Source organism: Podarcis vaucheri, assembly GCF_965113315.1.
Source record: "Podarcis vaucheri genome assembly, chromosome: 16".
Classification (NCBI taxonomy): Eukaryota; Metazoa; Chordata; class Lepidosauria; order Squamata; family Lacertidae; genus Podarcis; species Podarcis vaucheri.
Window position 1 is genome coordinate 33560021 of NC_138754.1, and position 24323 is coordinate 33584343.

At 46.1% G+C, this 24323-nt stretch overlaps 1 protein-coding gene across 12 annotated transcripts in view; it reads right to left on the reverse strand.

Moving 5' to 3' along the window:
* The window catches only part of FBRSL1 (fibrosin like 1), a 790067-nt gene extending 768457 nt beyond the window's left edge, over positions 1-21610 (reverse strand). For all 12 annotated transcript variants that reach the window (XM_082203023.1, XM_082203022.1, XM_082203027.1 and 9 more), the window contains exon 1: positions 21179-21610. In XM_082203023.1, the coding sequence (XP_082059149.1) occupies positions 21179-21472 (294 nt within the window). In that variant the 5' untranslated portion in view covers positions 21473-21610. The remainder of the gene's footprint in view (positions 1-21178) is intronic.
* Positions 21611-24323: the final 2713 nt, after the last annotated feature.

Here is a 24323-nt window from a genome sequence, read left to right on the forward strand (position 1 = left end):
ATGCAGGCATTTTGGGAAGGTCACTCAGCTTCATTTCTGACCAATTCACATCCTTCCTGTAACTTTTCATACCACCAATATTCTGGGGTGGGTGTTGTTTTCCCTTTCCCTCCCACTTCCTGAGAAATAATTTGGCAGAACTGGGAAATGGAGCAGGACAACTGAGAAAGCAGAATAAATCCACCACAAATGCAGAAGTTATGTTGTCAAAAACACACAATGGAACACCAGATTTGAAGGGTGGTGCACAGGACACCAAGCCGAGGGAGCACAAAATAGCAATAATCCTATATTTATATGGGTACCTACTCATTTTGAGGGACGCAGGTGGCACTGTGGGTTAAACCACAGAGCCTAGGACTTGCCGATCAGAAGGTCAGCGGTTCAAATCCCCGCAACGGGGTGAGCTCCCATTGCTCAGTCCCAGCTTCTGCCAACCTAGCAGGTTCAAAAGCACGTCAAAGTGCAAGTAGATAAATAGATACCGCTCCGGCAGGAAGGTAAACGGTGTTTCCGTGTGCTGCTCTGGTTCGCCAGAAGCAGCTTAGTCATGCTGGCCACATGACCCGGAAGCTGTACACCGGCTCCCTCAGTCAATAAAGCGAGATGAGCGCTGCAACCCCAGAGTCGGCCATGACTGGACCTAATAGTCAGGGGTCCCTTTACCTTACTCATTTTGAGGACACTAAATTTTGTCCTCACTCGGGGTGCAAAGCCTGCCCCTGTGGAGCGTCCCCCAAGACAGGACCTGCTACCAGAGACAGACACCCCCAGCATGAGCACTAATGGATCCAAATATATACCTACTCTTGTATTAAAAGCAGCTTGCTCCTGACTGTCAACACACCTCTGTTCATGAGAACTTTGGGAATTACTCAGCAATGGTGACAGATCACACAGTTTTTAAGCACTAGCAGACACTATCGGTTGCCTCTCAATGCACTCCTCCTTCCTTCTGCTGTTGAGACTTCCCAGCTCGTCTCAGTGGCTGAACACAAGAGAACTGGAGAACACGAGGCATCAAGGTGCTGCAAGCCCGCCAGACAAGAACTCTGAAAAACGCACTGGAGATGCACAGATAGCTTTCAGAGCAGTTAAAATTCTGCTCCACAGTCTTAAAAGCTTCCAGCCAGGTTGCTGTGAGCCTGTTGCGACAGCAGGACGAATGAAATCTCACAGCACAATTTCATATCCTCCAGGCTCCTCACTCCTGAAGCTGTTGGCTCAAATATCTTTCTCAGGAGAAACTTGCAACAGCGGCAGGATTGCCACTGGAAGTCGCCGAGGCTACAGCTCCCAGATGCCAACCCCAAATAGTTTTCAGCATCAGCCTTGGTGTCTGCATCAAGGTTAATACCTACCACATCCAGTTTCCATTTGAAATTTTTGAAATTTGTATTTGCTATGAGCATCAGGATCAGAATTGCTGATGGTTTAAATACCTTCGTTGTTAATAATACTCGGCCAAATCTTTTTCTTGGTAGCGGGATGCCTATCATAAAACACTGCAGTTGGGGCTCAAACTAAATTTCTTAAGGACTATTTACAGATCTGGGTGGGTCACGAGAGTCTTGAGCATGCTAAATTGAGGCTGTGCAAGAACAGGCAAGGGACGTGTTTGGTTCTGCAACTAGATAGATATTTTTACTTGTCCTTAACAGTGTTTCTCCCCACCACCACAACCCAAAAAAAACCCTCTAGCCCTATACGATTTTTACATTTAAAAAGTCTCTCTGATTTCCATCTCTTCATTCAGTGTGCTTCCAAACTGTTGCTATTTTGGGGGTGGGATGAGGGCCAGTGCTATCACTGGGGCAACTAGGCAGCTGCCTAGAGCGCAGTTCATATCCTGGCCCAATTCAAGATGCTCATGAGAGCTTTAAAGCCCCGAACAGCTTGAGACCCAAATATCTGAGAGGCAGTGGAGATGTGGCCGAACATATCTGCTGCGCCAGCAAGTTCTACAGGCTTGGTGCAGCAACGGAGAAAAACCACTTCTGCCCTGGGGCTGGTGGACCTCAAACAGTTGAAGGATGTGCTGAAGTCTCTCTTCCCCACCCAGTTCACCAGTGTCATGGTATGACCTCACAATATACCACCAATGTTATAACAAGGGCAGCCGGGAAGGAGATAGACAAGACCTCCCAAAGAACACAAACTAGAAAGGCTTACTTGTATGTCCTACTGCTGACAAGTGGAAGCTCTTCAAACCAAAATTACTCTTCTCCAAGTTCAAGGCTTCAACAGCAATCATGCGATTTTAAAAACAACAACCCCAAACTCTTCTCTGCACTCCTAAATAATTATAAGAAAAAAACAAAAACTGTTGCGTTCAGTCCCTAGCTGATACCAGTTGCAAAAGCTGCCTCAACACTCTCTAAAAATAACTATGCTAATTGGCAACAGTAAACACACCAGTGGGTACATCAAGGTAAAGAGCAGACGATGAGCGCGCACCGTTGAGGGATACCTGCGCAAGCCATTAAACAAGCCCAATAATCCAATTGCAGGTGCCTAATTACATTAGCCGAGGACACAATGACAAACAGAACATGCAGCCAGCTTCTCCTGGCCGTTTCCAGACTTCCCATTTTGGGGAAGTCATAGATGCCATAAGCTCAGTAGCGGAGCTACACTTGCTTTGCACTCCATGCGCTGCCACATAGTGTTGGGAAGGGAGAATGTCTGAAAACTTGGAAAGCTGCCAGTCAGTGTAGAGTAGAGGTAGGGAGCCTTTTTCACACTCCATTCTGGGCAACCTCCTGTGGTCCACATTCCAATGTTGGGTGGCACCAGAGGCAAAAGTGGGAGGATCTCCACGTGGCCACAACTGGACCTACGTCAGTCACAAAACACGCCTGGCTAATTACAAACACTGCCTACCCAATGAGCCACTTCCAGTTGCCATTACCTGGACCCATCCAGGCGGCATTCACATCACAGTTTATTCCATTTCCCTGTCAATTAAAACCCGCATTGCATTTTATCTTTCACCTGATGTAGAAGCCACTTCTGGAAAACAGGTGGAATATGGTTCATGTCCATATTACTTGATTCCAGGGGGAAAAAATGCTTGCAGCCCCCTTACAACCCAGAAAATTGCAGGGGTAAAGTGATGAAATTTGGGTGGAATTTCTTCCTGCAGTTTTCATGGGAGACAGAAACACACATGTGTAGAAATGGTGGGGGAGCAGAAACCTTGCCCAATGATGTTCACTGCTGTGTCACACCACAGCTACTGGTGTGAATGAAATATAGCGTGACATGCTGGCACATTAGACAAAAAGCCACAGTTCCACAATGTAACAGCTGCTGCAGAGTGAAAGGAACATTAGAAAACAGGACAGAAGAGCTAGCATTAAAATCAGGAAAACTGAAATGCTATTCCTAATGTCCAAGTGCACCCTGAATGTTTAAATCGTAACTGGGAAGAACTAACCACAAAAAACCAGTGGCCATGTGCTCTAATCAACACCACACACATGTGGCTGAACAGGAAGTCAGTTTCTGCTCACAACTAACCAATTTTTTTGCTCCGTAAAGAGGAGGGGGGCAATGCTCTCATTCTGTCACGTCTGTATGCATCGTGGCATGCTATTCACAGCTAGATAAAAGCAAACAGCAAATTAAAAATCCTTGCTCAAGGTTACGGCAGAAAGGCAGACAAGAGAATCAAAAGAGAAAAGTGTTAATTAACTTTCTGTTCTCCTTTTCTCAAGGCAGATGTGGGCAATTTGGACCGGAAAAAGCTAAAGCTCAAGTTTTTGCTATCCCATTCACGTACATCTTGCCCCAACACTGCCCAAGGGAGTGGAAGGATGCTCTGCCACTAACCACAAAACAAAGGAGCACCACCCTGGCACCAACCATTAGCCAAAAAATGAGCATCAGAAGGATGGCCAAGTAGTTATTAAAACACCTTTCTACACTGACAGCTGGCATCCTGAGGGTTTCAAAAAGAATCAGAAACCATACTACTCCATTTGCAACTAGTTCTCTGCCACCACTGTGACTTGCATTAATAGGAAGTTTGCTTCTGTGAAGGGGGAGGTGGGCAGGTCCAAAGGCCTTTGGCAGTCTCCCCAAGCCACATACATCCAGCAACTCTGCTTTCCACCCCAAGTGTTTCCTCCTGGCTCAAATGGGTTCTTAAACTCTGAGAATGTCTCCTGCCTGCCCACACAAAGGACAGAGAAGGGAACGTTTGAGCATGTGTAGAAACTAGCCTACTATGCAAAATTCACATTCTTTCCTCCACTCACTTTTGCCCCAGAAAGGCATCACCCTGCACTCGGTTCGATGAGAAGTCCTCACCACTGGAACTCTTGTGTTATCAGCTGACCATTTCCTCCCCCCCCCGCCCCCGCTGCCTCCACAATTTTTATTAAATGGATGTTGATACAAAGCAATTATTGGACTAACCTCCTTTTATTCCTCTTTGTTATTAGACACTGCACAAAGTAATTGGAAAGCGCAGGCAAAATCCTGAGCTCCTCTTTATACATTTGAACTTTCCCCCCCTTTGGGTCCCCCCTCCCTCTCTGCGCCATGATTTCCTTTTATGTCTCTTTCAATAATCATATAATTATACAATTCCTAAAGTACATGCTGGCAACACTTCAGGGGATTTTAATCATTATAGGTGACAAGGTTCTTCTCTTACATTACGTGCGAGAGGATTAACGTCCACTGCATTCCCTTAGACAAGTTTCTCTGCCACCTCCAAGCAACCCCCCCTGGAAGCTACAGATTTCCAAAGATTGAACTGAAAGACCCAACGGCTTTTAACAAATGTTCAAAACAGCCCCAGAATGAAATGCCGTGAACCTGAATCGGAATGGGAAGGTTAAAAAGGGGGTGGGGGATTAAGTGGCCCATCATCTCCAAGACACAATGTCCCAACTATTTTTAATAGATTTCAGCAGCCTTTATTTAATTTTACAAATCTGACAGAAAACGCCAGGAAACTCACAACGCTGCAATTATATTTCTTCCAATGGCTGTGAGTTATTAACAGGCTGTCAAAACACCATAATTATTTCATACCAAGTCTGACTGATTCCATAAGCCATCTCTTTGACTCTGTAGCATCTTTCAATCTTCCCCTTCAATTACCGTGGTGGTGGGCATGTGCTTTGGACGAGGCTGGGGAGGGGGTGGCTATTTAAAGGGCGTTTGCCTTCCCCTATTAGGCATTCAGACTAAAGCCACAGTCGATTCCCAAGTCAAAGACACCGCATTAGCCAAGGCTTAGCTGTCTGCCTTCAAAGGCACCAACAGCTGAAGAAAGTAAAGGGTCTTATTTTAGCTCATCATTTTTATAAGAAGGGGGGGGGGGGAGGGCAAAGATAGAACTACTCAAGCTTTAACAAATAGCTGGGTGAGAATGGAACTTCTATGCCCTCTAACAAATCAGGAGAAGGGAGACCACCGTGTCTCCATATCAGAAACGGCCCAGTAGAAGTGGCCATAACAATTCCATTTTCAGGAGCCAACACTGGATTATAGGCATAAGGATAGCACTGGGCTGTCTATATATTTTTTTTTTTTTAAGTAAAGTAAAGCTCTTGAGACTTCCAGCTTTGGGACAAAACACTGGGCATGAGCCCAATGGGATCAATGTTCACAACTCAAATGTGCAGTTATTGTGCAAGCAGGGCTGCAATACTCTGTTCCCATGCATGCGTACATACATAGACACACACACACAGTGCAAAGTGGGAATATTCCTGAAAAAATTGTCTCATCCTTTATATACCTAGCCAGTCACTGTTCTGCAGGAGAGGGTAACATGCAGGGGGCAACTTCCAATAAAGACCATTGTGCACAAAATCAGAAGCTGACTTACGCATAGTCAGACCATTGGTCCATCTAGCTCATCTTGCCACATCTCTCCAGGATTTCAGGCAGGGAATCTCTCCTAGCTCCACCTTGGGATGCTGGAAATTGAACTGAGACATTCTGCATGTAAAGCAAATCCCCGAGCTTTACGGTAAATTCCTGTTTCGCAGCCAGCATCTCTGGAAATCATTGCAATCCCCACCATAACACATGGGTAGGCAAACTAAGGCCCGGGGGCCGGCTCCAGCCCAATTGCCTTCTAAATCTGGCCCGTGGACAGTTGGGGAATCAGCGTGTTTTTACATGAGTAGAATGTGTGCTTTTATTTAAACTGCATTTCTGGGTTATTTGTGGGGCATAGGAATTTGTTCATATTTTTTTTCAAAATATAGTCCGGCCCCCCACAGGGTCTGAGGGACAGTGGACTGGCCCCCTGCTGAAAAAGTTTGCTGACCCCTGTTCTAAAGTTGCAACCTCACTAATGCAACTTTTACTCTAGCCAAGCCCGTTTCCATTTGATTGTCTCAAACCAAGTCCTGGTAAACTACACTGTTCAAAAAGCTCTGCTTAAGTGCACTGCAATTTGCATGTTTCCTTCATCTCCTCAAAACACCTCCCCCACCCCAACAAAAGCAGTGATGCTGAGATTGTGTTTTGAAGCTTTAAAATGTAGTGTTGTGCCATTCCAATCATCCCTGCCCAGTGGACATGCTGGTTATAGTTGATAGGAACTGGAGTCCAACAAAATTGGCAAAGCCACAGATTTCTCATCCCTGCTATAAATAGAGACTGGTGAGCCAAAAACACACTTTGATTCACAGGTCATAGTTTGTCTGGACCAAGGCAAACCATGAGTCAGAGTTTGAAGCAATACAAGCCAAACCACAGTTTAGCCCTGGGCAGAGTGGCAGCAGCAGGACAAGGGAACAAGTACAATGGCCATGACCTTCTCTCCAAACACTTGCTTGAGAAACCATGGCTTAGCATTACATGCAAGCTGGGTCACAGTTGCAAAAATAGCATCTAGGTCTTTTATAAACATCCAGGAGAAAAGTCTGATTTTAACAATAGCCTAGAATAACTTTGCCAGAGAGAGAGAGAGAGAGAGAGAGAGAGAGAGAGAGAGAGAGAGAGAAAATGAACTGTAAGTGTGGATTGCAAGTCTGCTCACTGAATATTTTTGTTTGTTTGTTTGTGTTTAAGACAATGATCTGGTGTTCTCCCAAGAGATAGACTGTTCCCAGTCAACCAGTGTTCTGGCTCATTCTGTGCAAGGAGGCACTGCTAAAATGTTCTCATGTTCTGCTACTAAAAGAAAAAGAAAAAGAAAGAAAACAGTTCCACTACAAGAACCATTTCACCTAGATAAAAAAACTCATTTATACATTAGACTATGATAAACTAGGAACATTAACATGCAATTACAAGGGGGAACAGGTGTTACTGACCACAGAACACTGAGGCATGGGCTGTGCCTATCGTGTTAGGGAATTTTTAAAATAAGACTTCATTGCTCACCAGCAATGTACAAACATATACCAACACATTTATACTGCACAAGCAATGTAGCAAATCATGAACATGACCCTTTGGAAGATTAAACAGGGAAGATCATGGTAAAGAATAATCGACAACTGAGAAACAGCAATGGGGTTTTTTGCCATTGGCATTCAAATGTAATTTATAGTGACTTAAGATTTGTGCCCAAGTCTGGCACTGTTACAATTGGGGCACGGTACAAAGTGGGAACAGGGTGGACTGATAGCAGAAATTCAAGAGATGTATGCAATCATGCTTGCTTGCAAGTGAGGGCCAGTACTCAAAAGAGGTTCCCTTCAGGGAATGACAGAAGGGAAGGCTGCCTTGGACAGGTTTGTTAATGAAGGAACACAGGAGATTAGAGGGAATTGTTAGCAACTGATAGTAGTATAGGGGCATCACAAAAGTGGTCCAAAGTCTTTTCCCAGCACCTGCTACTTTAGCCCTTAAAAAAACCAAAACCATACGATACTGTAACCAACGTACCCTTACAGGCAATGTTAGAAACTCAGATATATAAGCTAGGTGCCAAATGGCTCCTTAAACCAGGGTTACAATCGCCAAAGCAGAATACCTGGTTGCCATTTGGGGACCAGACAGCTCTAAAGTCTTATTTTTCAATGCGACTTTTTGGTTCCTGAAATTCATTTTGATTGTGCAGATAAAATATAACAGAAAGAATTCTACAGGATGTGTTAGTGTGTGAAAACAGTCAAGATCCTAGGATCTCTAAGCATGCACCCTCCAGATGGTAGAGAAGTCAGGCACCATCCTGTCACCTGGGCATCTTCACTTGGTTGCAATTGGCTGATACCCATGTGCAAAATGTGTCTGGCACCTGGTGAATTTTGAACGCCGCTTACAGGATGTTGTGACTTGTCACTTAAATGTAGTGCATAGGACTATACATAAAATGCATAAGATCTAAGAACATTAAGAGCAGCATGTTGGATCAGGCAAATGGCCTATGCAGTGCAGCGCCAGACAGCCAGATCCCTGCAGGAACCATTGGCTCACAGCCACAGACAGCATTCTCCTCCATGAAATGGTTTCATCCTCTTTTGGAGCCATCCAAGTTGGTGGCCACTGCTGCTTTCTGTGCAAGCAAGTTCCATAGTTTTAACTATGCACTGTGCAAAGAAGTCCTTTCTTTTATCTGCCCCAAATCTTCCAACCTGCAGATTCATTGGATGTCTGCCAAGTTCTCATGTTGGGAGTGAGAAAAACTTCCATATACCTTTCTCCATGCCATGTATAATTTTAGAAACCTGTCTCACATCACCTCTTACTCTCCTTTTGCCTAAAGCAGAAAGTCCTGAACGCTGCATTTTTATCTCTTATAAAGTCATGAAGCAGTCCCAGACAGCCTAAACCAGTGTTCCCCAAACTTGGGTCTCCAGCTGCTTCTGGACTACAATTCCCCTAGCTAGCAGGACCAGTGGTCATGGATGGTGGGAATTGTAGTTCAAAAATAGCTGGAGAACTAAACACTGGCCTAAACACTGGTACATTCAAAAAAGAAGAGGAGAACAGGAGAACCACACTGCCAGTCACGGTGGGCAATACTGAACTAGATAGGCCAAAGGCAGCTTGCTATGTTCCTATGCTATGTTCTCCACACCACTCCATGAATCTACATATTGGTGCAACCTCCAAAGAACACTTGGCAAGCCTCTCACTAGGAAGCAATTGTTACTTGCTTCCAGTCCAGTTGCCAACGGAATTGTCTCTCTCTCAAGTGTGCACACAACTGGGCAAGCACAGCCAAGAATACTAAGCGAAACTCAGAAGCAGATTCTTCACCATCCTAATTATGAATAGTTAAAGTGACTGAATTTAAAACTGAGCCAACTTTATCCTTTTTTTCCGTAGGCTTCTCTGAACAAGCCACAATATACTGCAGTATTCAGCAGGGGCCATTATCGCAATTATATCTCTTTAGTAGTACACCAGGAAGACTCATCAAGTTTTCAGCAGCCAGTCAGTAGAACAAACAAGGAGGGCTTATAAAAATTAACTAGCAAAAATGCCTGTCATTTTGAAGAACAGGGTGCGCACATTTATGTATTTTTGCAGACAAAGCACACGGTTACCAAACTATGGAATCTGGAGCCACAATATGTGAGGGCCATCATCCTAGTTGTCCTTACAGAGGAGATTAGAGGAATTCATGGGGAATGACAAAGCTATCAGTCACTGCAGGTCATGACGACCGTACCCTACCTCCAGTATCAGAGACTTCTGAAAAGTAGTTGCTAGGGAACAACACAAGACTTATTGCTATTGTGCCCTGCCTACAGACTTCCCACAGGCATCTGATTGGCCACCATGGGAGACAGGATGCTCGACTGGAGAAGTCTTCCATCAGATCCACCAGGGCTCTTGCACCCTTTCATTGCACACATAGCACCTACAGATTACCTGTCAGTAAGGACCAAGCCACTGAGTGTGACTGCTAAGATGGGACAACGTTCACCTGCACTTTCAACAGTGCCCACAAGGCTATGTTCAAGTTCTTAATCTCCCACATCAAGGCATGAAGGGAAGAGGTGCACATGTAAATCTCACTAGGACCTCACGGCTCCCCATTTAAAAAGCCTTGCCCTTGTCACCTGCATAGCCCCAGCATGGACTCCATTCCTTGATCATGTTATGAGTGTGACAGGGTACTGGAAGCTGACTCTCCTTAGACGGAGACTTCAGTGTGGTATCTTCCAATAAGCATCACTAAACCGACCTATCTTTCACACACAATTGCTTCGGGTGGTTAAATTTTGAAAATCCTGTAGGCGCTCAAAGATGGGAGAAAGCATCCTTTCTTGTGATGGGATAGGAAACATCAAACCCAGGGGCCAAATGTGTCCTTCTAGACCTTTTTAGCTCTGTGGACTCTTACTGGACTTTCTTTGCAACACCACCCACAACTGTTTTTGCATGACTGGAATGTGTCACTGGACTCCACAATGCTTCTTGCTTGCCACGATGGGAAGCTAGAAAGGAATGTGTGACAGCATCAGGAGTTTTCCAGGGTGATGCACATGTTTCAAGGAATGGAATAAAGGCAGCGCTCACATCACTGGGCAACCTCCCCTTCTAGCTATAGGGTAAGTAGCAATTAACATACATCTTGACAGTGCCCTGCAACTAGCACTATCTGTGTAACACAGAGGCTCTTCGCTATGGAAGAGTTACACTTCATTACAACGTTAAAAAAAAGACTCCTGTTCAATGGCTCACTCTCATGTAACAATGTCCATTGATATTTGCTGTGTCCAGGCCATAAGAGGAGGTCTTGCTGATGAGATATAGATTCCCAATACGGGCAGCCGACCTTGATCCTTACTCATTACTAACTCCCTGCATAATTAGATTTGCACTAAGCCCATTTTCCACCACTGGGACTTATAGTGGTACAGCAGCTAGTCCTGACATAGTCACCTCAGGAAGTTGTCTTCGACAAAGTCATGGGGTCCACCTACCCTGACTGACAAGAGACTCTCTAGGGTTTCAGGCAATACAGTCTTTTCCCCAGCCCTAGCTGGAGAAGGCAAGTATTGAATCTTGCACCGTCAAGCATGTGAACCAGATGTTCTACCACTAAGTTGAAGCCTTGCATTAGCAAGGGGCTGCCCACCTTCGGTGACCCAAATGCCTCCTTAAACCAAGGTTAGTCACCAAAACAGAATATCTAGATGCCATTTTGGGGCAAGACTGCTCTAAGGTCTGAGTTTTCAAATGACGGATTGGCTGTGATTGATTATCAGTTAAACATCTGGCTAGCTCAGATGACAACCTTGAGCTAGGTTAAGAGCTTTGAGAACTTAAAGTAGAAAAGCCACTTGATCCAGGGACAGTCCACATTTATATTGGCCTATTCCGACCTCTTTTTCTTAATGGTGACATGGACCATCCATAATGCAAGAATATTCTTCACAACTGTGAACAGGGCAGTGAGGCAGGGTAAATGAAGGCAAGCTACAACAATTAACTATAAGGTTGTTCACTGCTCCTGCTGCACAGAAAAAGCATTTTGGTTCCTGACATTCATTCTGATTGTGCAGATAAAATACAACAGATAGAATTCCACGGGATGGGTTGTTCGTGTGCAAAAACAGTCCAGATCCAATAATTCCCAGGCATGCGCCTCCAGATGGTAGAGATGTCAGGCACCTTCCTGGCACCCAGGCATCTTCACTTGGTCGCAGGTAGTGGATAGCCAGGTGCAAAATGTGATTGGCGCCTGGCTAATTTAGAACACTGTGCCACCTTTAGAAGCTGCTTGCTGCAAAGGTCTGCGGTCAGGCTCTGCTCCAACTTCTTATGCCCACCGGGCCGGCTGACAGGAAACGGCAAACAGCAGCAATCATGAGGGAGAGAGTTAACTCAATGGCTGCAGCACTGGAGTGGTGAGTGTATTGTGGGTGGCAATACTAGATCAGCTGGCTTAGCAGATAGGAGCAGAGCCACAGAAGAATGCATGAAACGTGCACAGAAATATTTCCGTGAAAACTGAAACCCAGTGACACAAAGCTTCCCAGGTTGCCATGTTACCACTGGCCCCAAGGACTAGAAAATGTGTTTTGCATGCAGAAGATACCAGGGGCAATTCCTGGCATCAGCAGAGAGCGCTGGGAAGGGCACAGATGGCAGGACTGGCCAACCAACTGCCCTCCAGATGATGCTGGATTACAGCAGCCACTGCCAGTCAAATTTAGTCAATACTGAGCTAAATGGACTTGGTATGAGGCAGCTTCAACAGATCACGGGTTCTGCAAACATTCCAAGAGAAGAAAGAAAGCACATGCTGCTTTGGAGGTCACCTTGAGTGAAGGATACATGTTTTAAAAAACCTACAGGCCTATGCTGCCCTACCCAATGGGTTTGCCATTAAACCTGGGTGAAATTCTGCTCTTCAAGAGCAAGTTTCTATTATTTTTTCTCTTCCCGACAAGCTTCTCTTCTTTGGGAAGTGAAGCACAAGATAATCGAACTCTAAGTTGAATAAATAAACAAAAGGGCCTTAGAACTGGGCTCATGCATGTTCATTGCATGTTTCCCTGTCCTGATCTTTCCCGGCTGCCATAAAGAAACAGGACAGGCTCTAGATTAAGTACAGTGATACCTCAGGTTACATATGCTTCAGGATGAGAACAGAAATCGTGCTCCAGTGGTGCAGCGGCAGCAGGAGGCCCCATTAACTAAAGTGGTGCTTCAGGTTAAGAACAGTTTCAGGTTAAGAACGGACCTCCAGAACAAATTAAGTACTTAACCTGAGGTACCACTGCAGTGTGATACTTAGCACTAGTGCTGAATCGCATCCCAAGCACCCTTAGGCCCCATCTGCACTCTGCACTCACAGCAATATTGTACCACTTTAAGCAAATGTGGCCTTCTCCACAAAATTATGGGAACTGTAGTTTGCTGAAGGAACTCAGAGCTGTCAGAAGACACCAGTTCCCTTCACAAACAGCTAAGACTCCCAGATGTCCCTGGGCAGAGAGAGGGACTGTCTATCAAAGCACTCTGAATACCGTAGAACTCAGAAAGTTTTCTGGGAGGAATAGGGGTCTTCCAACAACTCTGAGCACCCTTAACAAACTACAGCTCCCATAAATCTCTGGGGGAAGCCACAATGCGGATAAAGCTGCTAGTCATAGCAACCAGGTTGTGTACCATGAGATGACTGCTAGCAGGCCACAAGCCATGAATAAATGCCATATTGAAACCAGCATCCCCATGCGGCGAGGAGGACACCCACTGCATCTCTGAGCGAGTTAATGTTCATTCCGTGCATCTTCCAGTCAGGGAGTATGCCTACCCAGTGACTCACAGAGTTAGGAAAATAAAATAGGCATTCAGTTTGTAATTTAGGCACTTTACTGAGGCTCAACAAACACCTGTTTAGCCAGCAGCAGCATGTGCTACTGAAGGAGCAGCAAATTCACATTGAAAATGTTCATTATGATTGTAAGACTTCCCTCCAAATCGAATTCAGTAGCAGTGAGCAGCATCAGAGCTGCGGCAGCTAATCTCTTCTGGACTGAGGGCTGCATTGACTCAGGTTCAACTCCTGGGGGTGACTGTTCAGTGTCACACACACACAAACACAAATATTAGGCTGTCTTGTGGCCTAAACTAAATTTCTTGCAAGGAGATATGGCTCATGGGTTAGCCAACCCTGGATTAAAGCGCTGAATGAGGACTGAAAAGCTTCATGATCATATAACCTTCGTGATGCTTGCTCCTTCTCTCTGCTAAATTTTGCAGGTTTTTTGTGAGGATAAAACTGGGAATGGGGGGCACCGCGATTCTAGACCTTCCTTATCTCCAATGGGCAATGCTTCTTCCATGGTTATTCTTCTTTCCTATTCTATTTCCCAGGTCTGTATCTTGGAACCTTACCTACAAGCTAGGAGAGAAAAAAGTACAGTATTTCTGACTCTTGGGGCTCTCTCTCCTCCACTCTGACACACAGCTTCCCCAAATCAGGGGCAGTGGGTCTCGTTTTGCCACCCGAGACTAAATGAGAAACGGCCGCCCTGCCCTGCTACCAAAGTCTTCCTTACCTGGGTTGCATGGTGATGCCTGCAACATCTCCCAGGACTCTTGTGATATCTCACTGGAAACCACTGCTGCTTGAGACAGATGGCCGCCCCTGCCTCAAATCATAGGCCACAGCATTGCAGGCACCCTGGTGACCTGTTCCATTTTTATTTTTAATTTATGTGGTGGTCATTTCTGCCAAACACCCTGGCTGTACAAAGACACCACTGCGCGGATCCCACAGACAACCCGATCACCCAAAGCAGAGGAGACAAGAAACACTCAGTCAGAAGGAGAAAGCTGTTTGCACAAGGGCTTGTGGTCAAATCACAAGGCGCACGCACACGCACACCCTCTCCCCGACTTAATTGTAACAAAAACAATCCAGAGCTTTGTTAAAATGTGCTGAGTTGACTGCAAGAGACCACCGCACAAAGCTATACCAGTTCCACAGCTCTCTTACTGCTTTCCCTTCCAACATCCAATTAATTATTCTGACAAGCTTCCTTTTTTTAGTGCTATTTTTACACTTTTGGAGGGGAGAGGCAGAACCATGATTGCACCTAGTCTAAGTTATGAGAATGGTTGTGAGGCCGGTTGCAATAATTCAGAAAGAGGTCTGTCCTGTTGGCGTGGCGGAAAACTTTGTATTCCTGCTAAGCGTAGGCCATGTAGCCTGATGGATTCTGCTGTAAAGCTAGAGGAAGTCTTATCACCCAAAGCAGTACCAAAAATGTACTGCCTGAATAGTTGTTTTTTTAGCTCTTAAATTTTACATACCAACACTCACCTGGTAAGCTCTGATACAGATGTTGAAGATGTTGCCCCCAAGGCAAACTGGCATATGATCTGGTTAAGGTGCACAGAACCCTATTGCTAGTCATTCAAATGCAGCAATCCAAAATGGCTACTTCAGTTTACACATAACCCAGGAGGCTACTTTTTCATTTAAAAGCAAGTCCCTGGAGCAAATCCTCAGTGTTCACTCCTCCCACTGCCGTTAACTGTTCTTTTCTGCAAGTTTCCCCTCTATAATTTAATTCCTTTCCCACAGACTCTGCAAGCAAGCTCTCTCTCTCTCGGTTTTTGACAAGTTTCTTAGTCCCAGTGCCTAGAATCTTCCCTGCAAAGTGGAAATCCCAGAGGATAGCTTTTTCCCAAGGCACCAAACACTATAAAACTGCATTTTGTCCAACCAGCCCTGACATGATCACTGTTATTTGGGAGGATAATTACTTTCATGGTGTGAGGAACATATATTTAGAATGAACAAGTTCAGGTCTTGTCATTCCCATCTCTTATAAGAGATGATCACTGATGAATGTCAGGTAGGCACACACAGGTGTGCAGAAGCCAGTTAAAGTTAGCTGCGTGAAACTCCATTCACTCAAAGCTCCTTCTTTACAGGTATGTATGTGATATGCATGTCCATGTCTCTAGAATGGCCCCCTCTCCCCAATTACTTGTATGCTGAGCAGTTGTCTAAGCATTCACACATGCACGGCCAAACTGCCAGGACCTTACACAAATTAAAGGTTTTGAGTGGGATGAACTGTGTCGCAATGTAGTGAACCAAAGACTTAAGATTACACTTTGATTCTGGTTCCTAATTGTCCAGTCACCTCTGTTGGTTGAAAGCACCGGGAGGAAAGGATAAATACTGTAAACTCCCAAGGAAGCCTACACCCAAGGAAGCCTGAGAAAATTATAAGACTCTGGATTTCTCAAATCTGCTAGGGTGAATAGCTGTGTGAAAAGGAATGCACACAACACTGTACTTTCAAGAACATTAAAGGTTACTGTGGTAACTTTGCAGAGACAAGGAAAATTCCCAATACTGTACTGGAGATAAAATAGAACGTACCTTCCATCCTTACACCACCACAAATATCCATCTCAACACACGCATGCAGAGCAATTTAGAACTTACAGAGGGGAAACCCAAGTCATACAGCTCCTCTGTTTTCCTAATCGCTGGTTCTTATAAGCAAACTTTTAAAAAGTGGTGCAGAGCAACAAGATTAGAACACAGCATGAAAGACTATCATGTGCACAGCCATTCAGGCTCAGCTGCCAAAGAAAATTATGACACGAACTCACGAACTTGGGGAAGACCCACTTAAAAAGGAGCGCTGGAGACTTCAGCTTCTCTGCTCTGTCTACAAGTATTCATTATCAAGAGTTTAGGAAGTTGCCAAGGGAGGGTCTTTATCCACTTAGGCTAGTGTTGACTACTCTGGCCAGCAGCAGCTCTCCATGGGTTCCAGGCAGGGAGTGAGAGGCCTTTTCAATCACCAGCAGACTGGAGACACTTTAGCTGGAGATGCCAAGGATTGAAACAGGGACCTCCCCCCCCCCACAAACACATTGGTCCATTTCTCAGCTTTCTTTGGAGTCTAAACTTTTGTGTACGTACGTATTTGCTTTCGACCTGCACATCAAAATAAATCATGCATCCTATATAAAATGGGCTGGTGGCCCATAATGCGAATGCAATAAATTTGCTAGCCTCTAAGGTGGAACAAGACTTGCTTATTGCTGCAACAGACAAACATGGCTAACTTTTTTTGCTAAGAGGGATAGCAGAAAAGCATCTTTACATTGTCAATATGAGCCCCACCAAGTCTCTCTTTTTTAAAGAAACAAAATTGTGGACTATGACGTAAATTGGGCATATGTTAGCTTAAGAGATTTTGGTCTTGGTAATCCCCTTTACTAATGTTAACATCAGAAGCCTGGCTGGCAATTCCCACACTCATAGCACCAATCGCTCCTTGGTAAGGAAAAACCCACTGGTGTGTCCCTGGTGATTTTTGCTTTGCTTTGTTACTGGAATTTAAAAAGAAGAAGAAAACCTACGCACATCTTACACTAACACAGATTGCCACTTTGGCTTCTGAAAGCACCTTGAGTACAGCAGACACTCTTCCCCCGCTCAACACATGAAAGGAAACAAGCGAATTCTGCTTATCCTATTTATTCTGATGAGCCAATTAAAAACCCAAGATGCTGCAAGTGAAGGTGCTCTCTTGAATGTTGATAGAGGTGAGCTGCAGGCACAGTGCTCACAAAGCCACTGTCGTGTGGATTAAGAGGGTCACTTCCTCACCAGGCTACTTGCCCACACATATTTCCCAGTTTCTGCACAACCCATGACCCACTCTGCCACGGGGCAGGGAAATGTGTCCATGCTTATCATACCTAGCAAACATTGCTTATTTATTATTATTAATGATATCCATCAGTCACGTTTTTGTATTCAAGCATGCCTAAGACTACTTGCACAGTAAAAACGAAACCAAGGCATTAAAATCTGATATTTTTTTAAAGCAACAAACAAAAACTAAAAAACTAAAAGAGACAAGAGCCCATACAACCCAAAGGTTGAGCACAATTAAGGGCTGCCGACATATCAAGATACCCTCCCAATTAAAAACCAATGAGCCAGGGTAAATGGGAATGTTCCTGCCTGATCCCTAACCAGAGATGGAGATTGCAAATAGGGAGCCACCACTGAAGAAGCCCACTCTCGTGTTAACAACAACAACAACAACAACTTTATTATTTGTATCCTGCCCAACTGACTGGGTTGACACCCTCCATAGCTCCTTTTGGAGAGAATACACAAAGGAGGTGCCTGGGTTGGTTCATACATTGTGAGGCAGACTTTAAGGCGAAGAGGTTATACTGCTTGCATTTTTAGCCCGCTGTTCTGCCAAAGATGTCAGGGAACCACACAAGGCCATGCCCCATTTTATCTTCACAACCTTGCAAGTTAGGGTAGGCTGAGAAAAAGTGACTGGGTCCAAGGTCACCCTGTGGCTCCAGGGAACAGAATGAGGTCTAGGTCTGGGCTGTGCTTGGAAGGACACCTATCTGGCAACGCTGACATATATCAACTTGAATTCCATGGCAGGAAGGAAGTGAGTTAAATACATAAACAAATGGCCATGGGGAGATTGGAACCTACATCCACCCAGCCCCAGTTGGAACCCATAACCACACCAGAGGTGTGTGTCTGCATGCAAGTGAAGCAGGCTAGGTGTGCTAGCACACGATAACATTAGCTGAATCACTAACACAACTTCGACCTTTGAACTCAGCGGGACATCTTTATGCAAACTGCTCTGTAAGAGTCGATGCTTTCATCTTTAAAATGGGAATAATAACTATCCTAACGTTGAAACACTAAACAGAAGCAGCATCTACATAGAACCTAAGGCCCGTGGGCCAGATGCGGCCCAATCGCCTTCTCAATCTGGCCTGTGGACGGACCAGGAATCAGCGTGTTTTTACATGAGTAGAATGTGTCCTTTTATTTAAACCGCATCTCTGGGTTATTTGCGGGGCATAGGAATTCGTTCATTCTTTCCCCAAACTACTATAGTCCAGCCCACCACATGGTCGGAGGGACAGTGGACCGGCCCACAGCTGAAAAAGGTTGCTGACCCCTGACATAGAGAAACTGCCACCAAGGGATTATGTCTTTGGGCAAAATGATTCTGTGTGGGTAGGAACTTTATTTTACTTGCCAATTGCAAGAGCATCACTCTTTAGTCAAAAGTCGCAGGATGAATAGTTAACGTACTTTGTGTGGTGCTACAGAAGCTCCCCAAACATTACTTTGGTCCCAGGACAAGTCTGAAAGCATACATGCATTGTAACATCCTTGCTTTAAACTGAACAGATCTGGTCCAGATGAAACACCAATTAGTAGCCCTCAATACAGTCCACCAGGGAAGGAATGTCCAAAATGAAATAAGACTTCAACGAAAATGAAGATGTTCACTCTTGCTCCAAGTTAAAGGAAGGCTGATGAAGGAGCAGAGAGAACAGGGGTGGACTGAAAGGATTCAAGGATTAAACACCCAAGAGACAAGGTGGCTTGTGCAGACACCAAAATTTGTCCTCCCCAATCCAAAGCCCCTCCATCACACTAGCTAAAAAGGAATCTGTAGCTGCTTGTCCTTACAGTGGGGTGTTGTATCTAGGTCACTACCTTATTACAGTCTTGCTAGAAAGGCCTAAATGGTACTAGTTCATCTACACGCATTCGCCATTTTGAAAGAAAAAAAACAACTCTCTCTGTTTTCAACCACCACCAGAGCTTCCATATCCAGTCACCTAGAAGAGCTACCTAGCATCTACAGATGACCATATGGCGAAGCAGTTTTGGAAGCCTGTTTTATGGCTTTTCTCCTTGTACTTCACAGAGAATCGTTAGAGGGAATCTTTTCCCCTATTTTGGGTCCCCCACCCCCACAAGCAAGGCCACCAGTATTCCAGCTATTCATGATTGACAGATGGAAACTATTTTCCATGGCTTCCTTCTGCATTTGTATGTTTCTCCTCTGGAGCAAGCAAAGGCATATTTACCATCACTGTAACATAGTAAAAAAAAAAAAGGTTTTAATGAAGCAACCATCAAGACATACTTCATCCCCCGAAGAGGTAACATATTTGTCTATTCGTCAATGACAATTCTGAAGGCTCATTGGCTTTGAACTTCAGCGCCTGACAAGTTTCATGTCAATGCCCAGGAAAAAGTGAGAGGCTTTAGCAGAAAACAGGTATAGCAAAAGGAAGCAAATGTGACAGAGGTAGGTATGAGGCCTGGGGCCACCACTAAGAAGGAAAGGCAACTAAATCGCTCTCCAAAAAAAGTATTGGCTCCAGGTCTTGACCACATGATGTACAATGAAACTTGCTTCTTCAAAGAATAATCTTTTGCCAGATAATCTCATGCATGAACTTCACAATACTGTAGCCTTTTCCTGCATTCATTAAATCTCCAATAATTTCAGATTTCAAGCAAACAAAAAAGCCAAGGATTTAAAAATGAAACACTTAAATGAGTCTGAAGCCATAGGATATGCATTTTCTTTGAGACACCTCACAAGTAAGTAAAACTTGCTACAATAAATGAAACTTGTGTTCCAGAGAACGAGAGACAGTAGCCAGAAGACTCTAATGGAAGATGCAACCCATGGACTCCCACACATATTCACAGTGCATCGCTGAAAAAGTTTGGAGCCAACATGTTATATTCACTGATGAACAGTAAACCTGCCGACATCCAAACCAACTCTTCACTCCTGTGAATTAGTCAGGTACCCAACGTGAGTAAACATACCAGCCAACTTTTAATTTTTTAGAAAAGCATACTAAGAGTGGACAAAATGACTAACTTTAACAGGGTAACAACACACTTACCAGAAAGTCTCTTATCGCTTCAGACTTTCCCATCACATCAAGAGGACACACAAAAAACACCAAGAGACACCCAAAATCCCCTAGCTTGTCACAGTCTCGTTGAACATATTAAAATTTTCTCTGCTCTCTTTAACTTCACTCAGACAAAACAAGCAGTACTGGCACAGCAAACGTTTTTCACAATAAGTCAGACATGCAATTACTTTTTTTGCCAACTGATTAACACCAAGAAAATATAGTTCACCAGCGATTAGAAATCTATTTGATATCTGCAAGTCTTTAAAACATTTTTTTGAAATCAGAAACCAATTTATATTGTCTCGTAGAACATCTCCCCTTCCACCATTGTTCCCCATCCACACAAAATGAAAAACATTAACCATTTGGTTCTTACATTCTCCAGAGACACATCTGGGGGAAATGACAACAGCAAACCAAAAAGATGGGAGATTTCAATTTCCCAAAAAGAAAATTACTTGGGCAGCAGTGCACACACATTTAAAGCAATTCGAAACACGCCTGGTGACACCCGGCATCCAACATGCAAAAGGGAGAAGACCACCCAAGCAAACCGAGAACTTTTTGTACTTCTCCCCACAGACTCGCCAGCCAATTAGAATTCCAAACAAACATTGAAAACCAGCGCTGAGCAAACTCAAGTTGGTTTATCAGCTCAAATGGAAAGTAAAGCACAAGACCACATGCCTTGGCCTACACATCAACTCAGGAGAAGCGGCCCCAAGAAGTACCCCTAGGATGCAGCCAGGGGCTCTGCACCTTAGGACCACATCTGCACACCCCAAACAAGGCACAGGCTTCCACACCCAACAACGCCTCTTGCCTTTTATTCCTCCAGGCTTGAATACTCATCGCTCATGTGCCAGAAGTTAATTGATATTGACAAGGAAGCAAAAAGGGGAGGGGGTGGATGGCTGGATCCTGCCAAACCCAACAGATACACCCCAAGCTCTTCCCTCCCTCTCTCCCACCCCACACCCAAATCCCTATAACATAAGCCCATGAAACCCGTTCTGATCCTTACCTCTAAGGCTTCCATCGTGCTGAAGCTGGCGATCGCAAATCCATCAATTAAATCCTCTTCCTGAGAGCTGGATTCTCGCCTCCTCCGCCTCGGAGGTCTGGCGTTCCGGGCTGCAGAAGCCTGGCTCTTAGGATTTGGGCAATTTTGGCTGGTATTCTCCTTGCCCGGGCTGTGCTCTCTCTCGGATGCCGAGGAAGGGCTCTGATTCGGGCGGTCCCTGCCATTTGGATCCCTTCGCCTCACGCGGTCCCTTTGGGACCGAGATTTCCTGCTCTGTCTGATTTTCCCATCCATTTCAAAGAAGCAAAAACAAACACACAAAAAACCACCTCAAAAATGTATTTCAGATCGAAGTGTGGTGGGTCTTTTCTCTCTAAAATACCACCCTAATATAATCCAGCCTGTCTCTCTCTCTCTCTTTTCTCTTCTCTCCTTCAGGCTTATAAAATCCAAAGGAAGGGGGCGGGAGGTGGGGCGGGGGGGGGATAGAAGAGAGAAATGTAATCCAGCAGACCTCTGTGGAAAGGAAAGGGTGATCCGATGGAGGGCAGAGGAGGAAGAAGGGGGTGGGTGGGTGGGGAATTAAAAGAGATCCAGAAGAAAAGAAAAATGTAAATCCAGACGAAGTGACCTTGACAAATCTTTTCCCCCTCCCTTGCAAAAATAAAATTAAAAATTAAAGAGAGGTAAGCCACGCAGCCAAACAGTGCAATTGATCTCCAGTTCGGATCTGGTGGGAGAGAGAAAGAGCCAAGCTTACCCCCACACTCACACACACCCCGTCCAAAAAAAAAAAAATTATTAAAAAAAAAATCACCCCCAAAAAAACTGAAACACAAGAGACAAATCCAGGAGGTCGAATCCAGGCTTGGGAAAAGGAAAATAATAAATCCAGGACACCAGCAGAGCCGATGTGGAGAAACAGAAGCAGCGGTGGTGGTGGTGGTGGTGGTGGTAGTGGCGGCGGCGGCGGCTGCTGCTGCTGCTCCGCGACGAACCCTCCCCCCTTCTCCTCCCCCCCTCTTTTTTTTAACTCCCTCCCGCCCCGGGGCAAGCAGCGCCCCGCCCCGGGTTCGAATCCTGCCGAGAGACGAAAATGGCAACAAGAGGGTTCCGGATCCCGCGCTCGCGCGCGCGCGCCGCAACTTTGTTGCGAGGAAGGCGAAGAGAAATTCCCTGGCGCAGCCTCCTCCTCCTCCTCTTCGGCGGCTGCTGCTGATGATCCTCCTCCTGCCGCCGCCGCCCCCCTTCAGCTCGCCGCCCCCTCCTCCTACAGCCGGGCCCGGCTGCTCCCCTCCTTCCCCAACTTTCCCACCCGCGGCCGGCGAGCCTCTCCGCCCTGCCCGCCTCCCTAAGCCGGCCACCCTCCTCCTCCTCCTCCTCCCTCCGCCGCCACCAGCAGCAGCAGCAGCCGCCCTGCCCGCCTGCCTGCCTGCCTTGTCACCCGGAGAAGCTGCGCCTGCCTCTCCGCCGCCTCCTCCTCCTTCCCTCGCGCGCCCGCTTCTCTTTCTCTCTCAGGCTGCTGCGCCGCGGCGCCGGCTGCTGCTGCTGCTGCTGCTGCTCTCCCTCAAGCTTCTCCTGCTCGCATTCCGCCCCATTCTCATTCTCCCTCTCGCTCCTCTCTCTCTCTTTTTTTTTTCCTCCTCTTCTTCTCCCCCCACCCACCCCACCCCACCTCCCGAGCAGGCTCAGGCTTTAAGCACCGCCCGGCCGGCCGCGCATGAGCAGGGCTGCCAGCTGCGCGTCATTCCCCAGCGCAGGCCCCGAGCCGGCGGCTTCTCTCTCCTCTCTCTCTCTCTATGTGTCTCTCTCACGCGCGCGCTCGCTTCCCACTCGCACGCACGCACTCCCTCTCTCTCCAACCCGCCGCCGCCCCCCCCCCTCCAACAAACCTCCCGGGTTCTCGCTCTCTCGCTGACCTTACCAACTCCCCAAGGAGGGGAGGGGAGGAAAGGTTAAGAGGACCCGCGTCAAAAGGCGGGGGGGGGGAGGTAAAAGAGAGAAATGGTAATTGGTGTGTCCCCCCCCCCCCAGGTTGGGGAAAGAGGGTGAAAAGAGGGGAGGGCAAGCACACGCACACACAAACACACACACACACACCCCTCTTGCCTTTAGCATTTCTGCAGCCTCCCTGGTTGCAGTCGTTTCTGTATCCGAAAGATGAGGGGAACAGTGGCGTAGCGTGGGGGGTGCAGGGGGGGCCGGCCGCACCGGGCGCAACATCTGGGGGTTAGGGTTAGGGGGCGCAAATCCACGGGTTAGGGGGCGCAAATCCACGGGTTAGGGGGCGCAAATTACTTGCCTTGCCCCGGGTGCTGACAACCCACGCTACGTCACTGGAGGGGAAGCAAAATCGTGCGATTCCTGGAAATTGAACCCCCCCCCCCAAAAAAAAAAACACGTTAGGAAAGGGGAAAGAATTAAGGAAAGTGTCAAGCTACACACGCGCACACACTTTGAACCCCCTTTGCAATCTCTGTAGCTTCCTCATGGCAATCATTTCCTTCATCTTGCAATTCTTGGAAGGATCCCAGGCTGCCGTCACTTAACCGGAGAGTCTTAATCCCACTGAACTCAGAGGGACAGTTAAGTCATTTTAGACTTTTGCACTTGTGAGGGTCTTTACAGGGGAGGCGGACCCTGGACTTTTCACTGGCTTCAATAGGTGTGTGGCCGTTGAGAGGCCCTCCTACTTACTATCCTGGGAGGGGGGCTTGGATTTCTGCCCCACCATGTCGTGCCCTGAGGACACCACTGTCAGTGGAATCAGAATTGTAGAGCTGGAAGGGTTCCCAGGGGTCATCAAGTCCAACCCCCAGCAAAGCAGGAATCTCAACTCGTCCCCCATCCAATTTGAAACCATAACTGACACTGCTTAGCTTTGCAAATGTGCTACCAGTTTTATTGCTGCGGGAGCCAAGTAGATCTTACAGAATTGCAGAATGAGAAGAAGCCTGCCTCTTTTATTTAGCTGCAATTTGAGAAAATACAAAAGGGAGCAGGGGAAGAAGAGAGTAAAAGCAAAACACCCCGCAGCCCACAATATTGGTGATAACTAGGTATTTAGAAGAATAAATTATTTGCAAAAAAATAAATAAATTCCTGTGGAGGTGGTGATACCCACATCAAGCTACCCATTGCAATT